We start from the raw sequence: 19,659 nt of genomic DNA on the forward strand, positions 1-19,659 counted from the left end.
CACACACACACACACACACACTGCATCTGGCTAATCAATAGAGCTTGAGAGCTAGGCAGTGGGTGCGTTCATGGGACACATTGCTGAAGGCAATTTGCCAAAGCTCCTGGGACCATCTCTCAGAGATGTTCACTAATGTCAAGGACAGACACTTCTCTCCTGGAGAAACAAGGAAAGGGGCCTGTGTCCCTTTGGTGGCACCAGTTCCACTTCCCTAGTGATCACTTAATTCCACCAGTAAAGATACATTTCATCATCTGTCACCATGTCGACTGTGCCCGGCCACCTTGCAGACTGATATGCGGCACACACAGCAGCATCAGAGCTCAGAGGGTCACAGACTGGTCAAGGGAGGGCGCTAGTGTGCCAGCAGAGAAATGACTTCCTCCAGGTCAAGCCACATTCAGATTGTGGGGAGATGGGGATTCTAAGAGAGGCTTTTGCTAATTTCCTCCTTGGCCCAGGCTGGGCTACAGCAAGGAGTGTTCCTGTGTGATCTCTTTCAGCTCGAGCCGTCATGCTGTTTGCTCTCATCCCCGTCACAACCATCCGATCAGCTATGTCCAAACTCATAAAGGGCTCCTCTTATGGTGAGTAGTGAAAGGAATCTCTCTGGAATCTTCTGCCCGGGCTGTTTCAGAGCTGCGAAGCATGAGGCACAGACCTGCAGAAGGCACTTGAGAGAGTTCCAGAAGCATCTTTGAAGACACTGGAAACACTGGTTTCCATCCAGGGCACAGAGAGTGGAGATGAGGGCATGGGAGTGACTTAGAAAGTCAGTCACTGAAAAGTCACAAAGAAGGATTCTATCATCTACAGGCCTTGGGAAGATTCAACTAGATAGAGGCAGGATTCCTAGCGAATTGAGCCACACAAAGACTGAGAAGGGGCCAGGTGCAGTGGCTCAATGCCTGTAATCCCAGTGCTTTGGGAGGTCGAGGTGAGAGGATTGCTTGAGGCTGGGAGTTCAAGACCAGCCTGGGCAACATAGTGAGACCCCATCTCTACAAAAAAAAAAAATTTAAAATTAGCCAGGCATGGTGGCAAATGCCTGTGGTCCCAGCTACTCAGGAGGTTGAGGCAGGAGGATTGCCTGAGCCCAGGAGTTCAAGGCTGAAGTGAGCCAGGATTGTGGCAGTGCACTCCAGCCTGGGCAACAGAGTGAGACTGTCTCTAAAAAGAGAGAGAGAGAGAGAGAGTAAGAAGGAAGGGTCCCCTAAGAGCTCTCCAGAGACTCAGCTAATGGATAGTGAGGCAGGCACAGCAAGGCATTCCTGAGTAACCTCTGTCCCTTCCACAGGAAAGGTGTTTGTCATACTGCAGCTGTCCTTGGCTCTGACTGGCGTGGTGACATCGACCTTGTACAACAAGATCTATCAGCTCACCATGGACATGTTTGTGGGCTCCTGCTTTGCTCTCTCCTCCTTTCTCTCCTTCCTGGCCATCATCCCAATTAGGTAGGATGGGATCAGCGTCTGCTGCTTGGGCTGGGACCCTGATGCTTAGATCAAGGAATCTTGGACCTTCTCCAGCCCACCATCACCGCATTATTTATTTTCAGCATTTATGCAGTGGGTCCTGAGTAGGCTCTCTCACAAAGAAAAAGTCCTTCTGTTTCCCACACTAAAAATCTGGCCATTTGGGAATTCCTCAAAATTGCAAGTAAGAAACAGGGTCATTAAGCACTGGCTCACTCTTTGGCAGTTTTGTAATGACTACTTATAGAAGTCCCATATACTTCCTTATAATTAGAGGCTGTGATTGGAAACCTTCATGAACCATCAGACATCTTTTGTTCAGCTGCCTTTAGGTGAAAGTCATCAGACCTCATTTCAGAGCACAGTTTCTTCCCCATGCCCTCACAGGGCTCTGTGCTCAGTGCCACTGAAATCTCCCGGCCGCTGGACTGGACTGTGTGAGCTCCAGACAGGGCCTTCCCTTGACTTCCCTGGGGGAATTGTCTCATTTGTAATATCAGAGCACTCAAGTGTTGGAGATAAGAGGCAGGAGGACGTCTGGTCCTATGGAGACCACTAGCCTAGGTCATCAACAAAATGGAAAGACAGCATGGAATAGTTCTGTCTCCAACCAGCCCTGTCCCACAGAAATACAGAAGCAGACACAAATGCAAGCCATATGTGTGATTTTCAGTTTCCTAGTAGCCGCATTTTAAAAAGAGAAAAGTGACAGGTGAAATTAATGTTAATATTAATAACATATCTGACATGCAGAATATCATCTCCACATCTAATCCATTTATAAAATGTATCAATGAGATATTTCACTTCTTTTTTACACTAACTCTTTGAAATCCAGTATGTATTTTATGCTTACGGTACATCTCGATTTGGACAAGTTACATTTCAATATTCAGTAACCACATGTGGGTTGAGGTTCCCATATGGGACAGCACTGTTCTCTTTAGACTGTTAGGCCCTTTTACCACTTCCTTTGAAGTGAGGTTCTCTCATGCTCCTACCACTGCTGCTTCACGAGAAAGGAATACTGTGGGGAGATATATATATATATACGTATATATATTCCTGTGGAGATATATATATATATATGCACAGAATAAATGTATCCACAGTAAGGCACAAGGATTTGATATAGATTTGCATTTTCAAGGGACCTGCCTAGTAGCACATGAGGATTCTACACATCAGTAACGGTGGCATAATAAGCAGCAGAGTAGAAAATAAAGGAAGGCAGGTTCAAGGGGACAGTGATAAAGCCCTTTTGGAATTCTCACATCACATCATATTACAAATCTCAGCCTGAATGGAAAGTTGAGCTTCCTAGGACAGGAGCCATCAATCATTAGGGCTCTTTGCATTATTTCATAATTAAGAAAAATAAGATAGGAAGGCCAAATAGCTGAGAGAATTTATGGATCAGCGAGCATGACCAGGTCTCATTCCTAAGGTGCAAACTGAGCCAGCTCTGTCTTCGAACTGTCCAACCCTAAGGACTTTTCATGTGTTCCTCTTTTCGTAAGTCCTGGCTGAATGGGTTGGATTTAGCTAGAGCTACCATGCAGTGCAAATTTCTCAGGAGTCCCAGCCTGTGGCCAAATGAGTAAAGGATGAGTAGTTTTTGCCCACTTGAAAATTATCCAGTCCAATTTTATTGGCAGTTGGTTAATGTAGTCTCTTTAACCTAAACAAAACCCAAAAATCAACAAAAGGAAATGAGTCTTACTAGTTCATGTGTGTCATAAAGACATCAAGAGACAAATGAAAGTAATGGGAAAATACAAATAAGATTGAGTGCTTATGCAGATAAGGCACTTAGGCACACTGCTTCCCTCTGTTGCAGACATTTAGCAATAGAGAGACACATGCAAACAAAGCCAGATTTTAATTGACTGCTATCAGGATCCCACCCAGCAGAGATTCTGACTCAGTTAATCTGCGGTGCAGCCTGGGCATAGGAAATTTTAAAAGCTCTCCAGGTGATTCAAACCTATAACCAAGATTGAGAATCTCTGGTGTAAAGGGAGTGGTTCCATTACTTTCCCTTCCGCAAAGTCACTAAAGAAATGAGATCCTGAAAAAGTTTCACAGCTAGGAGAGGCCAAGCCTGTACCATCAATCTTCAAGGAGAGCAACAGGAAAGACCAGTAAAGCTTTCGAACCACAGGAGGAAAAGCTACATTCCAATGACATAAAAACCCAGGCAGGCATGCCAGAGCAGAGGAGGACTCAGAGAGCAGAGGCTGCACTGGGTCACAATCAGCATCCTCTTCCTCGATGCCAGGAGAGATCCCAGCCTGTTTGCAATCCCAGGGGGCTGTGGCTGCACCCCTTCCTGGTGCCAAAGTGAGCCTATTCCATGCCACCATAAGAACGTGCCCTCTCCTGTTTGCTCTTTAGATGTAATAGGGAGATGCTGAGGCAACAACTGTGAGGTTCTGCTTATTTACAAACCTCTCCCCTCATGCCATCCAATATACATGAACTTAACTAACGCCTCATTCTTCATAGAGAAAACAGAAGCCAGGCTGGGCACAATGGCTCACGCCTGTAATCACAGCACTTCGGGAGGCCGAGGCGGGTGGATCACATGGTCGGGAGTTTGATACAAGCCTGGCCAACGTAGTGAAACCCCATCTCTACTGAAAATACAAAAATTAACTGGGCATGACAGCGTGTGCCTGTAGTCCCAGCTACTCGGGAGGCTGAGGCGGGAGAATCGCATCGCTTGAACCCAGGAGGCGGAGGTTGCAGTGAGCTGAGATTACGCCACTGCACTCCAGCCTGGGTAACGGTGCTAGACTCTGTCTCAGAAAAAAAAAAAAAAAAAAAAAAAAAAACCCCAAATGATCACAACAGAATATCCTGGTCTTCTCCAATCCATAGTCCTATGTTCATTTGCATCCATCTTCTTTTTTTAACGATAACAGCAAACTGTTAAATAGCCCTAAGTGCCAGGCACTACTTTATTTCATATTTTTAAACTAATCTTCCCAAACAATCCTTTGTGGTAATTACTATTATTATCCCTATTTTGCAGGTGAGCAAACAGGCTCCAAGGTATTAAATAACTTGCCAAAGGGTACACAGCTAGGAAGTGGCAGAGACAGGATTTGAAGGAAGCCAGACCGTCTCTCCCATCCACTACATGCATTGCACGTGGTAATTGGGTGCGGCCTCTCCTACCTCCTGAGAAAGCTCACTCCACTGCTTCAATCTCTCCTGAATTCTTCTACCAGAGCTGACATATGCTCTTCCCCGCTCTCTCCTTCTCTTCATAGTCAAGTTCTCCCAAGGCAGGTCTGCACATATGCTGTCTCACTCCCCGACTCCCATTCACTTTCTACTCACTCCAGTCTGACTCAATTGATTCCCCGTGCTCAACTCTACCAGAGCTGCTCTCACTAAAGCCACTAATGACTTTTTAGCTGCATCCATCGACCTGCTGCCACCTTCATCTCACATGATTTCTCGGCGGCCCCTAATGCTGTTGATCACTCTTTCCTCGGGAGATATTTGTCACATGGCTTTCAAAACACCTCGTTCTTGTTTTTCTCCCATTTATCTGATAGCTTCTTCTCTACAAACCTCCCATGTAGGAATTGTTTGGGGTTCTGTTCTGGGCTATCTTCTCACTTTACATTTTCTAAGCAACCTAAAGTACTTCCAAAGGTTCACATTACCATTTAAACTTCCAAAATAGGGTTCTTGATACCCTCCTAAGCCTGCTCACATTCCCGTCTTTCCAATCTCATGATCTCATTCATTGGCTGCACCACTCACCGAGGGTAGAAACCTGAGGGTCACCAGCATCCACCCTGGCCTTCATCTCCCGCCACCTCCAATCAATCAGGCCTAATGCATTGATTCTACCTCCAAAATATGTCTCAAACTTATGCTTTTCTTTTTATCTCTACTGCTACACCCTAATCCAGAGCACCTGGATGACTGAGTTAGCCTCTGAACCATTCTCCATACATCCACTCTTGTTCTCCACTCCCATCCTGTCTCCAGCAGGTGGCCAGAGCAAGGTCCTTAAAGTGTGAATCAGGTCATGTCATCACCTGCTCAAAGCCCTGCACGTGGCTTTCATTGCTCTTAGGATAAAACCCAAATGTTCGGCTGGGAGCAGTGGCTCAAACCTGTAATGCCAGCACTTTGGGAGGCTGAGGTGGGGCGATTGCTTGAGCTCAGAAACTTGAGACCAGCCTGGGCAATATAGTGAGACCCCGACTCTACAAAAAATTAATTAATTAGCCAGGCATGGTGGTGCATGCCTATAGTTCCAACTAGTTGGGAGGCTGATATGGGAGGATTGCTTGAGCCCAGGAGGTTGAGGCTGTAATGAGCAAAGATCATGCCACTGTGCTCCAGCCTGGGTGACAGAGCAAGACTCTGTCTCAAAAGAGAAACAAAAACAAAAATAAAAAATGAACATCTTACTATGGGCAATAAAGCCCCGCATAAGCTGACCTGGCCACCCTTTCTCACCTCCTATTCCTGCAATTGACCACCCTCTCCAACCCTCAGCCACAGTCGCCTCTTCTCCCACTCTTCTCCCTTCTCCATCCACACCTCTTTCCCACCCAACTAGTTGTGGTCTTAAGTGAAACACCATTTTCTCAAAGAGAATTTTCCTAACCCTTCTCAATCTAAATTAGATCCTTCTGTGACGTGCTCCCAGAGCTTCCTATATTCTCTTTTGTAGAATGCAGTGATGATGATTTCATGGTTAGCTGTTTAATATGCTTGCCCACTAGACTGAAGGCTCCCTGAGGGCAGAGACCATGGCTATTTGGCTCTCCTTGTATCTTCTGTGTCCAGCACAGATCCTAGCATATAAGAAGCAGTCAAAAAGCATTTGTTTAATGAATGCATGCCCTGTCAGAGGGTGTGGCATCTCTCACAGCGCTGACTTACACTGACTAATAAGTCAGCACTGCTGACTGCCCACACCCTAGAGCTGCCTGGGGCTGCCCATGAAGTCAGGTGCTGGCCATCGCCTTGTGGCTGTGCTGTAGTGGTCCACAGCAGGGGTCAAGGGTCATGTGGCCCTGTGCTGGCTGCTTCCAAGTCTTCACTCTCCACTTACCAGTCCTGTAATACAATGAGTCTTAAGTACAGTCAGTGCCCCTCCCAGTAGTGCACTGGCACTCATAGAAGGCGGGAAATCTGAGTGTTGGGAAGTGTCTACAAAATTTCACTTAAAACGCTTGGATCTAAGCGCACAACCCATTTTAGCAACTCCAGGTGTTGTCCATCCATCGAGAAGCGCTGTGCTGTAGCTTAGAACCTGAAGATTCTGGAGCTCAAGCAGATGAGAAAGCCCAGGGTGCCAGGGGTTGAAGGACACGCCTAAGTCACACTGATCCAGGACTTCAGTTCAGACCTCCTAACTGCTGTGCGTCCATTTATTAAGATGATTTTAAACAATGTAATGGATAAACGAGCTATGGAAAGACAGCCGATGAGGCAGCTAATCTGCTCGCAATTAGCAAAGGCTTAATCTTGATCTTGAGATATAGAAGGGAGTTCATCCTCAGGCAGAAGTGAGATGGAAAGGGATTCCAGGAAAAAGAAAATGTGGATGCAAAGGGCTCGCAATGTTTTGGGAAATGGAGAAGTTCAGTGCTTGCAAGACTGAAATGAACCTGGAGTAAGAGAAGTTCCTTCAGACAATCTCTCTCCACTCAGTGCACCATTCTGATGCCATAAATGGATAAAAAATTTCAGTCTACCAGTGACAAAGAGGTGGTCTAATGGATGGGGAAAAAAAGGCACACCTTTGTTACAGAACCACCAAGTTCAATTGCCCATTGCACAGTAACAGACTCTGAAACAGCAGGAGTTGCAGCAGAAAACAAAATGTTTAACGATATACAGCACCCAAACAAGGAGATGGGAGGAAACCCTAAACCCACCTCCCAGGGAGGTTTGGGGATGGGCTTCCAAGGGGTCTGGATGGGGATGGGCTAGTGTAGGGATCGCTGATTGGTCAAGAAGTGAGGGGTGAAATCATGGGACAGGGAGATGAAGAAACGGCATTCCTGTGCTGAGTTGGTTCCTTGGTGAGGGTCTTCAGGCTGGTTAGCACCAGCCATTCTGCTGGAATTCAGGATCTGAAAAACACCTTAAGCAATTCTTAAGTAAAGTAAAAAGGTCCAGTATCAGAGATTCTTTTTTTTTTTTTTTTTTTTTTTTTTTTTGAGACAGAGTCTCAGTCTGTCACCCAGGCTGGAGTGCAGTGGCGTGATTTTGGCTCACTGCAACCTCCGCCTCCCAGGTTCAAGTGATTCTCCTGCCTCAGCATCCTGAGTAGCTGGGATTACAGGCACCTGCCACCATGCCCAGCTAATTTTTGTATTTTTAGTAGAGTCGGGGTTTCACCAGGTTGGCCAGGCTGGTCTCGAACTCCTGACTTCAGATGAGCCACCTGCCTCAACCTCCCAAACTCATGGGATTACAGGTGTGAGCCACCATGTCTGGCCCCCAAAGATTCTATCTAAAGGAACAATGGAGAAGCAAGTGGTAAACATGCTCCTTTTTAGCTAACAGCTGCAGGGAAGTGGGTCATAGTACACCAGCACACCTTGGTCAATGCCTACCTATGATTTTGCCCAAAGCCTGGCTTGTAATTCTCATTAACCCTGTGAGGGCAGTTTCACATTTACCCCATTCCAGCTGTTCTCTTGTAACTCTCTATGGTCAATTCTTACAGCATCGTGGCCTATAAACAAGTCCCATGGTCACCATATGGAGACATCACAGAGAAATGAAAATGCTTACCTGCAGGAGCTGAAAACACCAGCCATGGCCAGGCCCCCAGAAGACAAAAGAAGGGACCAGGGAACTGGTGACCAAAGCAACCCACTGCTAAAGAAACCCACGTTCCAGGCAGAGTTGGCCTCAGTATGACCTGCTTTGGCTCAGGGATCCCTGGTGGATGGGGAAAAGCATTTTCCTGGTGATGGAAAAACGTTCTTAGCTTTAAGATACCCCTATTAGGCAGAGATTGGGTTCTGTGACAGCAGAACATGAGCTTAAGGGTTATAGGCGGGCTGCATACAGCAGTCCCAGGCCCTGTGAGGGGTTTCAGACCCCAGCTACAGCAAGCCTGCCCCTTTTCTTCAAGGGATTGTCTTGAGGGCTCCAAGGTATAGCTAACTAGTCACTAGGATGCTGTGCTGAAAGTCCCATGGGAGAACTCAAAGCGTGGATTATCACAGCCTGAGGGGAATGTGGAAGGAATGTTTTGTAAGAACCACCAACAGTTTTGCACGAACAATGTCTTTTAAATTAAAATAAAACCTTGAAAAAAGCCAGCTTTCTTTCCTGAGTCTTTCTTGGCTACAAACACTCAGGAGGGGGATGGAGCTCAGACCCTTGTCTTCTGGGTAGTTTTGTTATTACTGTTGCTTTTAAGAAGCAAATGTCACAAGGCTTTCTTCAATGGGATATTCAATTGAGTACTTCCGGTCAACAGTGCTTCCCCAAGTGAGTGGTGTGAAGGAGGAGGAGGTACATTAAGAGCTGTTTTATTTGAGGTACTCATTTTTATAACCTCGTTTACTTGGATTTATAAAAGCAGACTCACCTAATAAAATCAACATTCATTGTATGAGTGTGTGAATCATTCTTTCCCAGGTCAGATTCTGTCTATGACTACAGACTTGACGTTCTTGTACAGGGTAAGACACAAGGCTAGAGAATACATTCAAATCTCAGCGTATTTGGGCTCACAGAGTTTGTACCTGTAATCCTCTTGCAGGGAATGAATAAAACTCTGTGACACATCTAATAAGGTCCAGGCCCCATGCTAGGTGCTGAGATACAGAAAGAATAGCATGTGACTATGTCTGCTCTAGCAGAGAGTACTGTCTAACAGGCGAAGCAGACAGAACATCAGACAGGGATGTCTCCTTCCACTGGGAAGGAGCTAGCGCCCTTGCACTGAGTCAGGCAACATGAGCAGAGCAGATGGGATGGGAAAGATGAGTTCAAGAAATTCGAGATCACGTTCAACCTCTCCAACCACACTAATATAAGGGAGCATAGAATCCAGATTCGGGAGAGCAGGGAGGGCATCCCAGAAGCGACTTCTATGATAAGGCTGGAAGGGTAAGTAGGAGTTACTAAGGCCAGATGTTGGGGGACATTCCAGACGGAAGGAACACCATGCCGGAAGGCCTGAAGGTGAAAATATATCAAAGGTTTAGGAATTCAGTGTGAAGGGAGCAAAGATGGAGGGACAAGTATTACGGAGGACAGTAAGATGAGACTGGGGTGGTAAGGAGGAATAACATAAAATATCCTTTCAAAAGAAAAAGATGTTTCTCTTCAGAGTAAATGGGGATAGCTGTTGGAAGGTGTTAAGCAGGAACACGGAGTGCTTAAATTTGCATCTTAGAAACAGCTCCCTGGCAACATTGAGGACAATGAATTGGTGGAAGGAGTGAGCAAGCCTGAAGAAAGGAGAAGAGCTGCGAGGCCCTTGCAGTAAACCAGGTGAAGCATAATGGCAGACTGCCCAGCCTTAGTGGCTCAGGCCTATAATCCCAGCACTCTGGGAGACCAAGCTGGGAAGATCACTTGAGGCCAGGAATTTAGCACCAGCTTGAGCAACAGAGTAAGACCCCATCTCTACAAAAAAATTTAAAATGACCTGGGTGTGGTGGTGTGCACCTATAATCCCACCTACTCAGGAGGCTAAAATGACAGGATTGCCTGAGCCCAAGAGTTCAAGGCTGCAGTGAGCTAAGATTAGGACACTATACGCCTCCCTGGGTGAGACAGCAAGACTGTCTCTAAAAAATAAATAAATAAAAATAAATAAATACAAAATAAATAAAATTTAAAAAGATAGCAGACGTACGGTAAGAAGCTATAAACATGGAGAAAAGTAGATAGACATGGAAAAATATTTGGGAGCTAGAGGCTACAAGAGTTGGTTAATGGATGGATGCCACAGGCTGAGGTAGATGGAGGCCAGAATGACTCAGATTTGGGGCTCAGGCCACTAGGAAAAAGGTAGCACCCCTTCTCCCAGAGTCTGGCAATATGAGCAGAGCAGATAGGATGGGAAAGATGAAGTCAAGATCGTGTTCAACCTCTCCAACCTTACTCATCAATATGCTCATTCTCCAACTCCTTACCTTCTACTCCAGCCTCTGACCAGCTCCTCAGCCTGAAAGAATCCAATCCTTCTTACTCCTGAGAAGCCTCTTACTGCTTAGAGAAATGTCCTTCCTTGTCCACATCGACCCTGCTATAAACTTGTGTTTTTTAACCTGAGCTGAGCTCTCAAAACCCAAGTACTGGCTCCTTTTCAACCCCACCTGTCACCAGGGTAGGAGTTTCAAACCTTGTCAGCTTTCCCAGGGTCACCATTTCTTCTAACAGATGTTCTCATCCAGTGGTTCTTGGGCCAGCAGCAACAGCATCACCTGGGAACTGGTTAGAAATGAAAATTCTGGGGTCTCACCCAAGTCAAATTCTAGGACTGGGGCTCAACAATTGGTGTCTCACAAGTCCTCATTGAAGAATCACCATTCTCACCCATGGGGCCCAATTTTTTCTCAAGAATTTTCCCTGAGTCCTCCTCCTCTCCCTGCATCCTAATTTTTTTTTTTTTTTAAGCCAGTCTTACTCTGTTGCCCAGGCTGGAGTGCAGTGGCACGATCTCAGCTCACTGCAACCTCCGCCTCCCGAGTTCAAGCGATTCTCCTGCCTCAGCCACCTGAGTAGCTGGGATTACAAGCACGTGCCACCATGTCTGGCTAATTTTTGTATTTTTGGTAGAGACAGGGTTTCGCCATATTGGCCGGGCTGGTCTCAAACTCCTGGCTTCAAGTGATGCACCTGCCTCGACCTCCCAAAGTGCTGGGATTACAGGCATGAGCCATTGCGCCCCGCCTGTATCCTTAATTCTTGAGACCCCCAAGGTCCTGTCCTTGGTTCTCTTCCCATGCAATCTAGTCCACTCCCATGGACTCAAGAACTTCATTTCCAACAGCCAAGTCAACACCTCTACCTGGATTTCCTCAAACCTAAAGCCAAACCAAGTTTTCCTTCTCATACCCCACCACCTAAGCTCATTCCATCTTTTTTGATTTTTAATTTTTGTAGAGACAGGGTCTATGTTGCTCAGGCTGGTCTTGAACTCTTGGGGTCAAGTGATCTCCTGCTGTGGACTCCCAAAGTGCTGGGATTACAGGAATGAGCCACCACGCCCAGCCTCCATCTTTTATCTTTCTCTTCTGATTTTAGCTAATGGCATCACCTCCAAATCCCAGGCTGGCAATCTCCCAGTCATCTCCGGTCCATTCCCCTCCCCTCTAAGTCTCTCTCAAATCAGCTATTTTCACCTCCCTTTATCACTTCTTGCCACGGCTTTTGGCATCTATTCCTCTCCATTCTCCAGGCCGTCAGTCTGATACAGTCCCGCAGTATCCTATTTCCATCACCTTCTTAAAAAGAAAACAGGGCCGGGCACAGTGGCTCATGCCTGTAACCCCAGCACTTTGGGAGGCCAAGGCAAGTGAATCACTTGAGCTCAGGAGTTCAAGACCAGCCTGGGCAACATGGCAAAACCCCATCTCTGCGAAAAATACAAAAATTAGCCGGGCATGGTGGCACACACCTGTAGTCCCAGCTACTCGGGAGACTGAGGTGGGGTCACTGCTTGAGCCTGGGAAGCAGAGGTTGCAGTGAGCTGAGATCATGCCACTGCACTCCAGCCTGCGTGACAAAGCAAAAGAAAAAAAAAAAAAGGAATATCCTATTAAACAAAAAAACTGGCAAAACATACAGGAAAGATTATCCTTAATATTTAAATTGGCCATATCCTTAATATTTAAGGATAATATCCTAGTAGCCTCAATATTTAAATTAGGAAGTCTTTAGAAAGGGGCTATCCCAGTGAGAAACTGCCTGACATTTAAGTGCTTTGTATACCATATTGCCAGTCCTATCGACAACCCCACATGGAAGTCTTGTTTTCATCTCAAAGATCATAGTACTAAAGGTTTAGCCAAGTGTGACTTGCCTAAAGCCACATAGCTAGTAAGTGGAAAAGCTGAGATTGGATCCACGATCCACATCTTATTCACCTTGCTGCCTTATTTTGTATCAGTGCAGTCTTAGATTAATGATGTCTGCTATCAGTAAGTCAAGTTGAGCACCATTTAAAGCATACTCAAGTTCAATGCATTACCATCATCAGGTCAACTTAACTGGCCCTGACCCAGAATATAATGTTGTGCTTTGCTATGGGATAATGTAGAAATCTTTCATGTAGTAAATACCTCGGCTGGCTGTCAGCCTGCCTGCCAATCATGATGGCTACTACATTAGGAAGTTTCTTCATCTCCCCAGATTGGTGCTGATGTGGAAGATGTAGAAGAGGGTAAATTGAGGGTAAATTGGGCCTATAAAGAAGTGAAGAAGAATACAAATAGTTCAATTATATATATTTTCTCCTGTCACTCTGTATGTCTTGATTCTTACAGGCAAACTGATAATGTGTAAAGAGAAAATAAGAAAAGAAAAAAACAGGCACACATGTTTTTCTGCCTTAAAGAAAGGTACAAATGACCACATGACTCAAGATAAAGAAAGCATCTTTTATGGGTTTATTGGTCCTTTAAGTTAATTGAAGTAAAGAAACTTTAAATTTACAAGCTAATATTTATCAAGCAATACAAATTCTTTTGTTTACCTCAAAATGTAATACTAATTCCATAGTAAACAACAATTTTTTATACCCAGATATATGAAAAAAGTGGACAAAAACCTCGTGCCAGCATCAAAAAGTCAACAAAAAAACGACTCTTTCCATTTTACAATCTCTGGTTTCCATAACAAAAAAAAAGGGTGACATTCTTTTTAAAGTTTGGTAGCTTCATGAAACAAAGACTTCCATCTGTAAATAAGTCACTTGCTCATCAACACACACTCTCAAGCACTTTTTTTTTTTCACAGCTTTTGTTTTGGCATAATGGCAGCATGGAGAGAAGGTAACATTTACAGGCGGACTTCATCAAAACCTCAGAAGGTTTTTATTTTAAAATTTTAAACGTAAAGAATGACTCTTAAAAATAAGAAATAACAGTCCATAATGTGGACATGTCCAAAGCCAAAGTTTTTAATCTCTTCTTTAACAGTTAAAATACAAGTTAGAAAGTTTGCTGGCAGTTTATTTCACAGGAATATATCAGATGGACATCATCTCTCAATGCATTCCTAACTCACAGCGATGAAGGGAACAGGCACACAGAAAATACATTTGGACAGGGAATCCACCAGACGGGACCCAAACCTCAGGGCTGTCCAGGCCAAAAGCGCCGTTAAGAGATGCTGGTTTGTTATTGGATAAAGGCCCAGATGACAGAGCTACTGCTTCATCACACTGACTCACATTTCGGTTTGCAATCCACTTTCCTCTCTCCTCATTTCCACATGGAGGAAAAAAAGTGATTTTCCTTTCCTACTCCCAGTATCATTTCTGACTGAAGTGTTGGTCTAAGACTGTGAACAATCCTGTCCAACAGGGGTGTTGCTGGGTGTCACCTACTAGGACCAGCCTATAGAGAGCCCAGAACCACCGGTGCTGATGCGGGGGTGCTGCTGCTGACTGAGAATACGCAATTCTCCTCACCACTGGTACTAACACCAACGGCTCTGCTAAAATGGACTAAATTATGTGAGTCAACAGAATGTGAGTCAACATCATGTTTTCTGTTTTTGGCATTTCAACCCATGGAGAATTTCTATCTGAAACAAGCTGCTCGGAGGCTTGAAGATACTCCCCCCCGCCCCCCAGTATCTTCAAAAGCTGTTCTGCAGAATCAGGAGTTACATTTAATACTGCTGTCATCTATAGAATTCTTTGTTTCTACATGATTTGTCGCTGCCGATACTATATCCTCTAAAATCAATAGTATGCCAAAAGGCACGAATCTTTCACACTTAAAAAAAAAAAAAAAAGGTTTTGTGGTCCCTGTGTTTCCTTACATTATCAAAAATACTATTTGGCAAAAGCAGTACTTAGTTTTCCCCTCCCCAAAGCCAACCCTAGTGACGGCCCTCGCTTTCTTTCTTGTTTCTTTAGGAGGCCTGAGGACTGACTATGTTAGATCTCTATATTATTGAAGCTGAACAACTGATGACATTTCTAAAACTCTTTCTACCCAGGACTTTTAAAACACTTGTTGAAGAAGAATAAGGCATGTTAGTAGGTAAGGACGAATTCTCAAAAAAGTAGAGTTGGGCTTTTAACAGTCTGTGGCATTTCTTTAAATTCTAGATTTGTTGGTTTTCAAGTGCTAAATACACAGAATGTTTATATAGGAGACAAATATCTTATTGGTTTGTTATTTTCTTCAAAGCACTTATTTACAGACTATCTATAGTAGTAAAAACTACCTGGAAAACATATTTTTCTGCCACATAGAAAGGGTTAGACAGTCATACTTAGGATGCATCTCAAATTTATGATGAAGAAAGAACAGACTAACTCCCTGCGACAGAGCCCCCACCCCAACCTTTCCAACACAGACAACTTACACACACTCTGATACGTGTAACTGTGAGGAGACCAGGCATCCCTCAAACAAAAAGCTGACAATTTACAGGGTGGGTTGGTGAAAAATTGGATTCCTGGTTTATTCACTGAGTTGAAAAAATCACAAGGCAGAAGAGAACAATTCCAACACACCCAATGCAAGCTGTGAGGCTGGCCCAGGAGAGAACATTTTCCTCAAATTTCCTGATAAATGCCTCCTGCCATCTGACAGAGAAGACATAAGAAAGGAGAGGGTGTGTCCATCTGCTGCCATCTTGAAGGCTTTTGGAAGTGAGACAGGAAATCCAAACTCCCAACCTAAGTTTGTAAATGAAGGTGGCCAAAGCAGGGTTGCCCCAGCCCTACAACTGGATCACCCAGTTTCCACAGGTCCTTAAAGTAGGCGTCTGGGAAGGTGGAGTCCAGATTGGTGTGTCCTGTCCTAACCACAGGCAGCCCATCTTCTGAGAGGAATCACCCCTCAGTGCAACCAGCAACCCATCTGGCCAGACTGGAACCCAGTTCTGACCCACCCCAAGACCCAAGCAGAAGAGGCCAACACAGGCCTTGGAGGTTGCTCTTGACTTCCCTCTTCCTCCTCTCTCACCAGCTCAAGACAGACTGTAAAGAATGACTGTCCCACAGTCCAACAAATAGTGTCAAAACAGAGCCCAATGCCTGTGATTTCAAAGCTAACAATGGCAGAACCAAGTCACACAAACTCTGGATGTTCCTTGGGCTGCCATCCCAAGAGAGAAATTCCACTTGCAGACTGCCACATGGTCATCGTGCCCTCCTTTAAAGCAGAACTTCCTGTCATTTGATCACAAAAGGCAGCCTCACACGAAGTGAGCAGCCAGTGTGCCTTCATTCAACTTCCCCATGTGGAGTGGTAACTGAGAAAACCATTCAAATCAACAACGTCTAGAACACACTCTGGGTGGGGCTGAAATCTGGCATGAAAACAGACTTAGCTTACAGTCACCATGATCTCCAGGTCATGCCGGTTTATTTCAGCTAAAGAAAGGTGTCTGGTGAGTTGAAGGAATGACATGGTGAAATATGGAGCCAGTCATCTCCATAATCACACTTTAAGTTGAACAGGAATCATTATAAAACTTCTATTAAAGGATAAAACCCAACGCTAAGCCTGGTTGGGTGGTATGTTCCCTCCCCATTGAGGAGTAGTGGTTCCTTGCTCTGAGCAGAACAGCCTAGAATGTCCATGTAGATCTACCACATTAGTAAGAAAAAGCAGTGCCCATGCTTGCTACAAATCACAAGGCTGTCTTAAACATCACTTGCATCTCTAAAATCCAATCAGTTCCTAGGACTCCTCTCTTCTGTCTTCCTCTGGATTTTTAACCCAGGTGAATGAAATCTATCACTTCCCAGGTCTGGGGCAGCTGCTAGGGAGGGCCTTGCATTCCACCGCCATGTATTCAAGCCTCAAAACCTATGTCTGTCTGCTTTAGGTAAAGTAAAAAATAGTAATAATAAATATTTAAGAGAGGAGTAGTGATCTCAGGGCCACAATTTTGTGGAAGCCAAGAAGGGTGGGGTGATGAAACCTCTACAAGGCAGTCTTTGGCACAGAAGCCTCCATGTGACACTTCTAGGGAATATCTCCTGTGTGCTTGATCAAAATGATGAGGCAAATGGTTGGGGCTGCTGGCCCTCAGAGGCCTGGGGGAGTCTGCTTCACCACCTAACACACCTTCCTTCTGGGCCAGCCTCCTCACCTCATGAGACACCAGCCTGGAGGCTGGGAAGGAATCCTTTCTTCAGAAGGACTATTTCTCCCAGAAAATCCGTAATGTACTCTGGACTTCCTGGCTTTGCTATCAGTAACATGCCAGGAGGACAGAAAGTTTGCCTTGTTCCAGATCTTCCTGATGTCTCACAGCACAGGGCATCACATGGGGATCAAACAGAGCAAGACCAAATCCCACGGTCCCTGCCTCCCTTCAGAGCCAGCTATCTGCCTCTCACTAGGAGAGGGAGTGACTGCGTGCATCCCACGCCCCTTCCCACATCTCCCAGTGAGGAACCTGATGAATTTTTTCAAGTGCTGCCTTCTTTCCCAACTAACTATTACACAGGAATGTTTCCAGGTTTTGGCAAGTAGCAGACAGTCAGATTTCATTTTCCTGTAACTCCAGTTTTTTCCAAGCATTCATTGCACTGCACATTTGTAAAGCATACCTTCCCCAAGGCAGAGCTTCCTATGTTCCCAAAGATGAGCATTTGCTGCTGGGCTGGTCTGGCGTCTTCTGCCAAATATCAACAGAGGGCTGTCAAATTGCCATTAGACATACACCCTGATTCTCCCAGCACAGTGTCAGGTCAGACCCAGGCGTCCACACCCACGCCAACACGATGGCTTAGAGGTAGAATGAAGCACAGAATCACTAATGAAGCACAGAATCACTCGGGGGTACATGGGTTGTTCTTACCTTTCCACATCAATGCGTCATTTCTAACTATACCAAACTGAAAATTCACATCAAAGGACTTGAGAATGGCACAAACAGGGTTTAACAGTACAGGCAAGTACCAATTGATTTAAACATTATCGTTTAAACTGCAACACTGTCAAACACAATGAAACAGAACCAAGCTGTCCTATGCTGTCCAGCTGTGGCATCAACAGCACCACAGCCTTGGCTGATGCGAGGATGACCTGCAGTTAAAAGTGGGCTTAAGTGACCTTGACAAGCTGCCCGCTGACCAGTATTTCCAGGTGAACTTGCATCTGAAGCAGCATCTTACAGCTGTTTCATTAAAAACAAAACAAACAAACAAAAAAAACTACCACTTATTTGAGGCTCAGATTTGTAGTTTTACAGGGATGAGCCATGGTTGAAAGAACACAAACATGACATGTAGCTTCATTTCAGCAGAAAAAAAAAAAAAGGAGTTGGAAGATAGATCGTTGGTGACTGTTTGCTTTGTGATCTAAAAAGTAAACCTGGTCATCGTCTGAAATGCAGCCGGGAACCACAGTCAGCAGTCCCCAGGAATCTGGCTGCACATTGAGGAGACTTTAGCTTAGCTGGAAACGAAGGGCTCACTGTTGTATTTGTCATTTTCGAGACCAGTCCAGGTACTGAGTTTCCTTCCTGACCAGGAAATGTTAAGGGTTAAAGCACTTTATGTAGAACATTCACACTGCGTTGATAAATTTCGACTGTATCAAAACAACATGACATACCAGCCCCCTCACCAAAAGCTTGCCCAGACATTCAATGGACACAGGAGGAAATATTAAAGTAGGTATTTTTGGTGAGGTAAAGGCAAATTGCACAAAGCTGACACAGGGTGTGGAGCTTGGTATATGCCCACTGATCTCAACAATGGGGGAGCTACTCTGACTTCAAGACAATAGATATTTCCTAACAGGTCTAATCCCTGCTCTGATGACAGTGAACAAGCAAAACACTGAAGACTTTCACAGAAAAAAGAAAAAAAAAAAAAGCATTTTTTTTCATTTTACAGAAAAAGTTTCCAATCGATTGATTGCATTCTAGTGTCAGAAACAAGCTTGGGGAGCATTACCCTGAGCTTCCCAAAGGCATCGCAGGAGGACGAGGACGCTGGCTTGCTCATTCAAGCATGGACGCACATTGACACTGATTTAAATGTCCCTGTGTGAAACAGAAACAATAAGACTCATCACAAGCAGGCAGCAGGCCACACTCACAGCTACAGGTCACTGTACGTTAAGGACTTGCCAGGGAGGCACCAACGTCTCCTAGGCCAAGACGCGTCAATGCTCACAGAGGCCAATTCCAGAGGCGCCAGGTTTCCGCAGAAAGCAACAGCTGCCTCCTGTTCCTGCCTCCTCCTCATCCTTGAAAAGCAGGCCCCGGGTTCTCTCCCACAACAGGCAACTCAGCTGTCCCTAAAGAGGAAACTGTCATGAAATGCCAGAGCGTCAGCTGCAGGTTGTCTTGTCCCTTGGTTTCAAATCTTCGTAGTGCTTCACTGAACAGGTGCCTTCATAACACGGAGGTATGCTGCTCTTGCTGAGAGACGATTCCAGCCTCACAGACTCCACCATGGAATAAATACTAATTGAAAACCACTGTGGGGTGAAAGGTAGGGGAGGGAAAATACACAAAGGAGAGATGTTTCTGTGGTTGTTTTCCCTGCGCTGCATCTCTGGCACTGCAGGAACATTCCGGTATGGGGTGCCAGGCTCTGTGTAGGTAGAAGAGTCTCCGTCCCAAGAAGGAACTTACTTGGCCTCTTGTTTCTCCTGCAGTAGTGGAATAATCGACTCCCACGCCATGAGGCACTGGAACGACAACACACACACACAGTATCAGCTTTGAGTTTCTGATTTTGGGTCAGCTTCTCAATTCTGCTCGGATATACCCTTTCACTGTGGATCCCACTGGGTCACCTTTGTCTAACGACACCTGGATGTATCCTCCGTAACTATTACAAACAGGGAGGTAACAAGTGTTTGTTTGGAATGTGTCACCCCATCTTTATGAAAGACAGCAATATCTCTGCAAGGCTTAAATGCCTTCATGTTGGTCTGTAAAGCTCATATCCAGTGAATGGAAATGGATTCGCTGGAGGAAATTCTTTTCCTTTCAAAAAAGCAGAAAACAG

The 19,659-nt window shown here is 45.2% G+C and overlaps 2 protein-coding genes across 3 annotated transcripts in view; one reads left to right on the forward strand and one right to left on the reverse strand.

The window, feature by feature from the left end:
- Nucleotides 1-6: 6 nt before the first annotated feature.
- On the forward strand, nucleotides 7-9,093 carry SLC46A2 (solute carrier family 46 member 2). 2 transcript variants are annotated; one of them, XM_026456252.1, is made up of 3 exons: nucleotides 7-590; nucleotides 1,301-1,457; nucleotides 8,194-9,093. In XM_026456252.1, the coding sequence occupies exons 1-3, from the start codon at nucleotides 518-520 to the stop codon at nucleotides 8,249-8,251; spliced, it is 288 nt and encodes a 95-aa protein (XP_026312037.1). In that variant the 5' UTR covers nucleotides 7-517; the 3' UTR covers nucleotides 8,252-9,093. The 2 variants fall into 2 exon arrangements, with proteins under 2 accessions (XP_026312037.1, XP_026312038.1); XM_026456253.1 differs by lacking the exon at nucleotides 1,301-1,457 and having other exon boundaries at nucleotides 8,194-8,794.
- A 3,989-nt stretch (nucleotides 9,094-13,082) lies between these two features.
- SNX30 (sorting nexin family member 30) overlaps nucleotides 13,083-19,659 on the reverse strand; it is a 127,827-nt gene continuing 121,250 nt past the window's right edge. Inside the window, exon 9 of the mRNA XM_023201747.2 lies at nucleotides 13,083-19,336. Coding sequence (XP_023057515.2) covers nucleotides 19,277-19,336 — 60 coding nt within the window. The 3' untranslated portion in view covers nucleotides 13,083-19,276. The remainder of the gene's footprint in view (nucleotides 19,337-19,659) is intronic.

This window comes from Piliocolobus tephrosceles, chromosome 14, assembly GCF_002776525.5.
Source record: "Piliocolobus tephrosceles isolate RC106 chromosome 14, ASM277652v3, whole genome shotgun sequence".
Taxonomy (NCBI): domain Eukaryota; kingdom Metazoa; phylum Chordata; class Mammalia; order Primates; family Cercopithecidae; genus Piliocolobus; species Piliocolobus tephrosceles.